The sequence below is a fragment of the Silene latifolia genome, chromosome 8 (assembly GCF_048544455.1).
Source record: "Silene latifolia isolate original U9 population chromosome 8, ASM4854445v1, whole genome shotgun sequence".
In the NCBI taxonomy this organism is placed as follows: Eukaryota; Viridiplantae; Streptophyta; class Magnoliopsida; order Caryophyllales; family Caryophyllaceae; genus Silene; species Silene latifolia.
Window position 1 is genome coordinate 57518654 of NC_133533.1, and position 9036 is coordinate 57527689.

At 39.8% G+C, this 9036-nt stretch overlaps 1 protein-coding gene and 1 long non-coding RNA gene across 2 annotated transcripts; both read right to left on the bottom strand.

Moving 5' to 3' along the window:
- Positions 1-810: 810 nt before the first annotated feature.
- On the bottom strand, positions 811-1318 carry LOC141594373 (uncharacterized). Its single transcript, XR_012522157.1, has 3 exons — positions 1267-1318; positions 1052-1163; positions 811-848 (listed from the first exon to the last, which is right to left on the bottom strand). It is a non-coding gene; the product is annotated as an uncharacterized LOC141594373 (long non-coding RNA).
- Positions 1319-5059: 3741 nt separating this feature from the next.
- Positions 5060-8261, bottom strand: LOC141595232 (uncharacterized). Its single transcript, XM_074415198.1, has 3 exons — positions 7027-8261; positions 6246-6945; positions 5060-5806 (listed from the first exon to the last, which is right to left on the bottom strand). Exons 1-3 carry the CDS (start codon positions 8259-8261, stop codon positions 5060-5062), a joined length of 2682 nt encoding a protein of 893 aa, XP_074271299.1.
- Positions 8262-9036: the final 775 nt, after the last annotated feature.

The following is a 9036-nucleotide window of genomic DNA, read 5'->3' on the forward strand; positions in this document are numbered from 1 at the left end:
GTTGGTTTTGCAGGAAACATGTCTATCTCTTGTTCTTTTGGCACTACATCTGGCCTTTTTTCAGTCGCCATGGTTATGGGCGGGACAGCTACTACTTGCCTTAGAGCCCAATCCAATGTATTGTTCCTTGACAGTGCCGTCTTTGGTGAAACTTCAATTATGAAAGGTTGTTTTTTGAGGGACTCGGAAACTTTACCAAATGTTGTGGTGTCCTCCTTTAAGAAATAACAAAGTAAAAGTTTAGGGGAGGTTGTGTTAAGGAGTAGCGCGGGATTAGGTGTATATCAGCTGTTTGAGTTGTTGAATTGGTGTATATAGGGCGGTAGTAAATGTGCTACACATGTAAGGGTTATATTATTGTTGTTTTCGCAATTACAAAGGATTATAATGCGTACAGATGGCCTTTACGTGGAGCCGCAATCTAATATGGAAAATGCGTAAAATGAGTTTTGCTGCATACCGAGTGCTGAAGGTGGAATATATCTGATGCAGACATTTGGAACAGAATTGCAGTGTCTGCTGTAAAAACCGTTATTTCTAATTGTTCAGTGCCATCAGATACTACACAATTGAATGTGATCCTGCATTGTAATGTAAAGTTTTAGGTAGAATCTGGGTGAGGTGCATGCATCTAGCGTTTGTGTTGATAATAAAAAGGGGTTAGCTTACCGTGGCTCAGACAATACTCCGTCTTTAGTACAATTCTCGCATTTGAAGGATTCTCCAACTGCATAATCTGTCCTTTTGCCGCAGTGGGAGCATCCTAAGTATGCGTTAATTTTTTTAAAATCTGGAGCAGGTATGGTTATATTCAGTTTGTAGCGCTCATCCTGAAGTGTGTTCTTGGCCTGTTTGATTGACATGTCAGTTATGTGTGCAAAAGTACTTTTGCTATATGTAATTAAGGCAGCAGTTGTATTATTTCCAAGCAACATGTTTACGCTATGTTTGTAATTGAGGGATTGTTTGTGTAATTCTATTAACCAGTGTTTATTTAGGTGTTATGAACAAACAGATATGTGTCATCAGTTGTGTGCCCTTTTGTTAATACCTTTTTATTTTTCAGATTATTGAGGTTCACAATGGGAATCGGCATGTTAGGATCCCTCACTTTGTTGATTCGTGTTTGAAGATCGGTCAGAAGTTCCTTGCTACGACCCACCCTACAATCAACGGTGTTACTTTTACAACATGCTGTGGGATATTCACGCACAAATAGCACGATTTGCAGTAAATGTAAAAGTTGTTCGTGTTAAAGTGTCATACCATTCTTTAAGGTTATCTACCTTAGGCCCTATAGGGCTTGCATCAATTAGCGTTGACATGGTGCCTGTCAAAGAGAATCCTGCAGTATACCTGAAAAACTAACATTAAAGTTTAAGAGCATTTTAAAAATTTATAATAGCAAAACCAGCTTGTAATACCTCTATAGGTAGAAACCCGTAAACCTGTGAATCCAACAACTGGTAGTGAGGTAACCAACGATGCAAGTTGGTCACATTCATTACCAGACAGTTCATTCCACACAGATACTACAATTGGTTGCTCAGCCCTGTTACATATGCGACGGTGTCAGTACCGAGGTGCGGTTACAGGTCTAGCCATGTATGGAAAAAATAGAGACATTACCCATGGTCAGTAATTATAATATCTCTGACAGTGTTCTTACGACCTTGTTTAGAAGTGACTTCTCTCGCGACTGGCTCCACATATAGTAGTGTTCCAATGACATTTGTAAGGCGTGGTATAAATATGCATGCACAAATAATATTTTATAAGTATGTATAAACAGCTGCGCAGGCCTTCATACTCACCAAATATGTCATAAGAGGTAGCTGTCTTTGGTACTTGAGAGACACATAGGTATTTTGGGAGGCATGATCCAGGCGCGGACAGTGGGTGGATGAATGTCTGGCGGCCAAACCCCATTGTGTAAGGCAGTTCAGTAGGATACCGCCTGTATTGGTCTGGCAATGGTCTTATGGGAGCATTTGCGATCTCATAAACCCCATTGGAGACAAGGGTATCTTGGTGTCCCGAAATCTGATCCCCGAACAATGTGCCTCTCATTTTATTGCCCTGCAAAGCGGGAAGTATAAGTCATTCCTGAGATATAACTACACATATATGGAATGTCCAATGTAAGATGGCTTCAAGGTATCTAGGTCTACAACGACAACATGCATAATAGGCCTGAATAGGACTGAATATCAATATTCAGAATAAGTAAAGTTAATTCCACAGTTTTTCAAACATCCGTATAAGTTATGCTACACTCAATTCACTTTCTACCTATTCGGTAGAGAGAACGAAAGAAAGGGACTTTGAAGACAGCTGTGTGAATGTGCCTCTTAAATCTTTAAAACATAAGGACTTAAGTTTGTGTTCAAACATTAGAGTTTTTTCACAAATTAAAAAATGCCATATAAACACCTTTAGCATGCAATGTATAAGCAGAAACAATGTCTGTTAATAACACTTATTGATATAAAAAAGTATTGCCTTATCATCTGCAAAGAGCACCAGCATGCTGGTAGAGCACATCTCTTGCAGACTTTTGGGGTTTCCCTTTCTGAACAACTTTTACTTTGACCTTGTAATTTGTGCTGTTGCTGTTGAGAGAGTCTAGGAACACCCTACCGTCTGCCATGATACTTTCCTGGTTAAGAGGTAACATAACTATATGTCAATATTAGAATTGTACAGTTACTGTGAGCCTTTGGGTGGTTGCACCCTGCAGAAGGTAATAGGAAGACGTTACTTACAAACTTATTGTTTAAACCGTATGGGTTTCCTTTAATCTCTATTTTTAAAAAACTGTAGATTAAACATGCTTAATGGGAGGTTGAACCTTAAAGGGAATTTTCAGAAAAGATTACAACTATAATTGTCATATTTACTTCCATTTACTTTAATTATTCATCAACTGAAGGCCGTATACCACAATCACACAGGAATCAATAGTAAATACGGTCTTTACTGTGGCTGGTTCATCCAAAATTATGTATCGACTTTCATAATTTCCATTTATTGATGGGAGTGGTAGAAAGTTTTTTCTATTTTAATAATACAACAAATACATAAAGAAAGATAACAGCTGCAAAATGAGGGAAAACACTTGAACATCTCTAAGACTGGTTTATATCAGTGACTCTGTTTGATCACAACTAATCACCAGTGATTTTTATTTACAATTAGAAAACGTAAGCCATCAACTCCTAGTTCCATGTATACGATGAGCGATTTGCTGCAATTTGTTCGGCAAAGAAATGCAGAGTTAAATAAAAAAAACAGAGGTGACTGGTTTGAAGCTCGTATCTAGAATACACTGCCGTTTAAGGGTGTTGGTAACAGCGATTCCTCTCTGCAAATATCCCAAACTTGTTATGCAAAATAAGGTGTGTGAGTTTGTTTCTGGAGGGAAGAATTGAAAAGCGGTCAATGCTACACCTTTAAGGAATTGATTGACATACAGTGTTAACCATTACTCTAGCTAGTACACAAAGTAGGGTTGTAGTATTGGATTTTTGAGTATATTCAGGGATTTTGGTATGATAGTGTGAGTATGTGTTATTAAAAGTAATTGTACTTTCGGTTTGTTGTTTATTTTTATTTGCACAAAATCTCATTGAAGACGGCACGTATCCGTCACTTTGGAGTGACGGATACCATTTTCTCTCACAAATGACCAAAATAGAGGAGAGTGGGAAGCACATAGGGGTGCCCCCACCTTGTCCCCCTATCCGTTTTGTGAGTGGCATTGCCCGTTACTTGCTCCGACCCGTCTTCAGCAAGACTAACTGTTTTATTTGTTCCGTTGAATTGCCATCTATTTTAATTTTAAGGTGTATCATTCGTTTGTTATCTATTCTAATTTTGCGTAAATATTTAACAAATAAATAGATTGTACAAGCAATAAAAGGTTTTTTATTTAATTCTTTTGTTTCATATGTACTGATCATTATATAAATAGTAGGTGTTTTGTTTTTTTGGGAATCGAGTTTTATTGATACGTTGTACGTTTTATTTTATTTTGTTTACGCCTATCCGTTTTTTTGAGGGGGCGTGTATGTTTGCACGTAGCTAATATGTTTGATGTACTTTTGAATCTCTACTTTGTTGTTTAATATTTTTACTATTGTTATTGATATAATCTTATGCAGCTAAGTTGCTATTCAGTTGTCTGAATTTTATACACTTGCAAATGCGACAATGTGCCTTGTTTGCTTTAAATCAGCTAATTTTTTAAGCGAGTAAAGCTACATTTCGGAGCTAAATATACATAATTCCTTGTTATTGACATGCTCCATCGTTGAATTTTGCATTGAATCTTTCTTGCCGCTGCTATTAGTTGTTTAAATTTGGGAGTAGTTATTTCTTTAGTTTCTTCATTTGATCCGGGCCATTAGCAGCGTATTTTGTTTTATCAGTTTTATTGTTTTATTTATAACTATAATTTCCTATCTATGTTTTTTCTTTTTCCTTTTTGTTAATCCGTTATTTTAGTAGGCCGATAATGGCCGCCTTTTTTTTTATCTTGATTTGATAAAGAGGTTTTTGTGTTCTTAAAAATACGCTACCAAATGATTTCTATTTTTTTATATAAAAAAGCCAAAGGATCAACCATTAGTTTGTTTGGTGCACTATCCCGCCTGATCGGAAATAACATAGGTTGGGATAGTTCGCTAAATAATAACATTTGGTAGACTTAGCAAAATAACAGCAACAACACCAAACAAACCTAAAGCTACAATATAGCAGCACATAGTGTACGCGTGACGTTCCTACTTTCCTGGGATTTCAAAACACAATCGGTTGATTGGAAAATGAAGTTTCCGAAGCCTGATGCAGGTTGCCAGGGCATACATTGGACGGCCACGGCATACTTTGTGGGCACAAAATTGTCACACCATTCACGTTAGTGCAACATTTACCTACAGATGTTGTACAGGAAGGGGACCATCAGTTATTATTGTCTAACAAGTCTGGGAATATGGCAGCAGAAAACATGTACGCGCTTAAAGCGAGATTTAGTTATTTACCTAGCAAGTAACTGTGGCTATATAATTTCGGCAAGAGAAAGAGCATCGTAAGACACTACATTTTTGACAAATGTGGCCGGCACTGCTTCGGGACCTGGGACTGAAAACACAGTTACTTGACTTGCTTTCCGCGCTCTTGAAAGTGCAACATAAAGCTGCCCGTGAGAAAAGCATGGTCGTGGTAGGTACACAGCAACCTGGCTTAAAGTCTGGCCCTGGCATTTGTTCACCGTCATTGCAAAACTGAGTTTTAATGGGAACTGATTCCTCTGAAATTGAAAAGGGTAGTTAGTTGAAGGACCTGGCCTAAGTTTAATACGTGGTATGAACACATGATCTCCTGTATGCTGTCCAGTCATTATTACACATTCAATCGAGTTTGGTAAAAAATGCTTGTAGACCAGGCGGGTCCCATTGCATAAACCAAATGATGGCTGGAGGTTCCGGATTAAAATTACAGGACAATTTATCTTCAATACAAGTTCGTGAGGACTCATTCCACCAGGATTAAGCTTGTTGATAAATTCGGCTGGGTAAACCGCACAGTTGTCATCTAACATCGAATCATGGCTTGTGTAGGTTACAGGCTCACCTGGGAACTTGTCAATAAGGACGCTGTTGATGGCATCAACATCTTCGTTAAGTGGGGTCAGAATTGCCCGGTGTGTAAAAATGTTAGAATCAAATGTACCACTATGGTAGAGTTCTGGGAATGCAACTAAAGCCAGATCACTGATAGGGTTTACATTGTCGGCGTCCACAACCTGTACAAGTCCAGCAGGGAGTTCAATATATTCATGTTCTTTGGTTTGTAACTGACCGTTTCCAAGCGATTGCAAGAACCGTGCAAATTCCGATTCGGACTGCGCGCGTATGTTTTCAGTCAATCTAAATTTTTGAAGTCGTGGCCAAAGAGGAGAACTAACCAAACTGGCTTCAACCACTTCTTGTTAAGACTTTCTGGGTAGTATTGGAAGTGTTTGCCGAAAATCCCCCCCAAACACGACTACTTTGCCTCCAAAAAGCTGGTTTGGGTCACACAAATCCCTGAGAAGAATGTCAAGAGACTCGATATTCTGCCTTTTAGACATAGAGGCTTCGTCCCATATTATCAAGCTTGTAGCAACTATCAATGCTGCCAAGCTACTTTGTTTAGGAACGTCACATGCCAATGAAACTTCACATTCCAGAGGGATTTTGAACCGTGAATGGGTAGTCCCCGATTGGGATGTTTTCTTTGCGCGATGCTGATGTAGTCGTTTTCGGCAAGACAATTTTCCCCATAAGACGGACTTCAGCATACAGTGCGTTGTAAAGGAAGGTTTTCCCAGTACCACCTGGACCGTCCACAAAGAATGCGCCCGGTTTAGACTTCTGGACATGTTCCATGATTTTTGTGAACGCTTCTTTCTGAGCATTATTAAGTTGTGCCTTACACAATTTACATTCCTCTGGTATCGGTGCATTAAGGGCATCTACTATATCTCTGGTACGTCTAATCTCATCATCGTTGCATGTATCTAGGTGGTCTAAACCAAATGTTGCCATGGTCTTGCCCATTGCTTCTAGGTACCACTCAACTACTCGTGCCGTAAGTTGACTTACTTCCTGAGGTTGGTCTGGGTATCTATGGCGAAAGTCTTCAGATAATGAATCATAATGTGTATCCCATAACAAACAAGGATCTTTTAGGTGGGAAAAAATGAGCAAAGTTGAAAACAGGCGCCATAGTGCTGCAGGCATTTGCACTGCGCATGCTTCTGCCATGCACAACTCAAAAGCGTCTTGTTCTTCTAAGAGACCATGTCGGAGTGCTGCCTCTTGGAATGTTGCACACGTATACCCTTTCACAGTCTTTAATGCTTCGAATGACGTAGGGCCTCGGATGTGTAGAAGCAATAACCTTAAGAAGAATCTTTCGCCTTCGGCCGGCGCCACAAAAACGAGCCTACCAATCACAATTACCTTGTTCCTCCGTTCTTACCAAGTTCTAGTTCCGGTGTCCCAGCGGAAGTGTTCTGTAAATTCGGCGTACAGAAGGCGTGGGCAGCCTTTTGTAGCACTTTTCCTGAAAAATTCAGTTAGGGGAGTGCGTGCTTTCTTTTCATCAGCAAGAATATTAGCCAAGTTATCAGTTGGCCTGAGCCGTACCGTTTGCATGTTGGGGAGGTGAACTTGTAGGGGCATCACTGGTGGGTGGCTTTCAAATAGATCAAATCCAAAGATTCTCCATGCTGCTTTGCAGGGAGAAACCCATCGCCCTGATTGAAACTGCGAAATTTCATCCATTGTCTTAGGGTCATTACTATTCGTAACACTGAAAGAGATTCTGTCATGACCTTTGTATATGTATTTGTATAAATATTTGACAGCATGCATTGTCGAACATACTTCGACATTCAAGTGGCAGTCGAATAGGGATAGTAAATAGGGGTTATAAGGGATTACCCATCTGTTATCCATTTCGTGTCCTCGAATCGGCGTTGTTTTTCCTGTGTCGCGCCTCCTATATTCCGGATAACCAGTAATATTGGTTGTAGTAGTAACCGAAAAGGACTTTGGGTACTCATATTTGTATTTGCCAAAGGTCTTACGATGCTTCATGCATGAGCAGTCAGGGTTGACCTGGCCACATGTACCGTGCATCATGTGTTTCAGCACAGTCTTACGTAGGCCAGGGTTAGCTGTGGTTGGGATTTCAGCACAGACAAATTTGTCAAAATCAGCAGGACATTTCAGCCTATATCCGTCTTTAAGTATGATGAGGAAATGCACGTGAGGTAGGCCTCTTTTCTGGAATTCAACAACATACACGTAAGCAGCCACTTCTCCAAAGATCTGCTTTTCAACTATTTGCTTCTTAAGAGCCAAAAGCTTGGCCCGGAAAACTCTAGCTACTAAATCTGGTCGGTTTTGTACCTCTTCTCCTGGAGCAAGAAGTTCTTTTATTTCAGGCCAGCCAGCGTTGCATGTCATAATGACAAAGAGATCAGGCTTCCCAAACCTATGTACCAGGGCCATTGAATTGAGATATCTCTTTTTCATGTCTCTAGGTCCACCTAAAAAAGTAGGTGGCAGGATTACTCTTTTACCTACATTTGTTGCGCGGCATTCTCCATTTCCAACAGTATCAATGATTCCCTGGTACAATTCAGCTCTTATAGTTTCTTGATTGTTTCTGAAATAATCGAGCCTTGTAATCTCTATCTTAACATACATATCAATCACATATTATTGCAGACATCGGCCACCTCTTAATAGCATATTTCCGGGGCGGTTTTGTAGCTTGTAGCTGTAATATTGTCGGCATGATATGACTTTATCCTTGGGACCATAACCTTGTTCTGTGCCTGTGTCAACATTGTGTTCCATTTTTTAATTTAGAACGTATATATTGCAATTTCTAAAACAATGTTAAATATGCAAGGTTAATTTTAAAATCTTTGGATAGGTACATACGGCGTAATTCATTTTCTAAGAGGCCCTCAACTATCTGGGTGAGTTCTAAGGGAGCCCTGGCATCTGGCATTTGTCTTTTTGAGGTAGACATGTTTGGTGTGATCTTTCGAAGGCCCTGTACCCATCCGCATTCTCCAGCGGCAAAAAGCAGTGGGTACTGCAAAGGATCATAACATCCATAATAATGCATTATCCTGTGTGCTTGATTATCTTTTGCAGTGACAGTTATGTGAGGAGTGCTAGACTCGCTAGAGGATGAACTTTCAGTCCATATCACAGCAACCTCATCTGACGTGGGTGTGTTATACACCCTTTGGTCTAACGCTATATTTCGGCTTAGCAGTATATTGGTATTTTCATCAACGGGTAGTTCTCTTAGGGAACGAAAAAATCGTGCGTAAGGGTTTAACTCGGTTATTTGCATTAGGATGTTAACTATATCTGGCCTTACCTCTGGAAAGCAACCTGAACGATTCAGCGCTTCATGGTGGCCATCATAGAAATAGAGCTGCAGATATTTTGGCCTACCATCGTG

Excerpts from the sequence above, each read along its gene's own strand:
- LOC141595232 (XM_074415198.1), bottom strand. The coding sequence starts at position 8,261 with ATGTATGTTAAGATAGAGATTACAAGGCTCGATTATTTCAGAAACAAT. Across the intron at positions 6,946-7,026 it reads GACACCGGAACTAGAACTTG|GTTATTGCTTCTACACATCC; the intron begins GTAAGAACGGAG and ends ATTCTTCTTAAG. Across the intron at positions 5,807-6,245 it reads TCGGGGACTACCCATTCACG|GTTGTGGACGCCGACAATGT; the intron begins GTTCAAAATCCC and ends GGACTTGTACAG.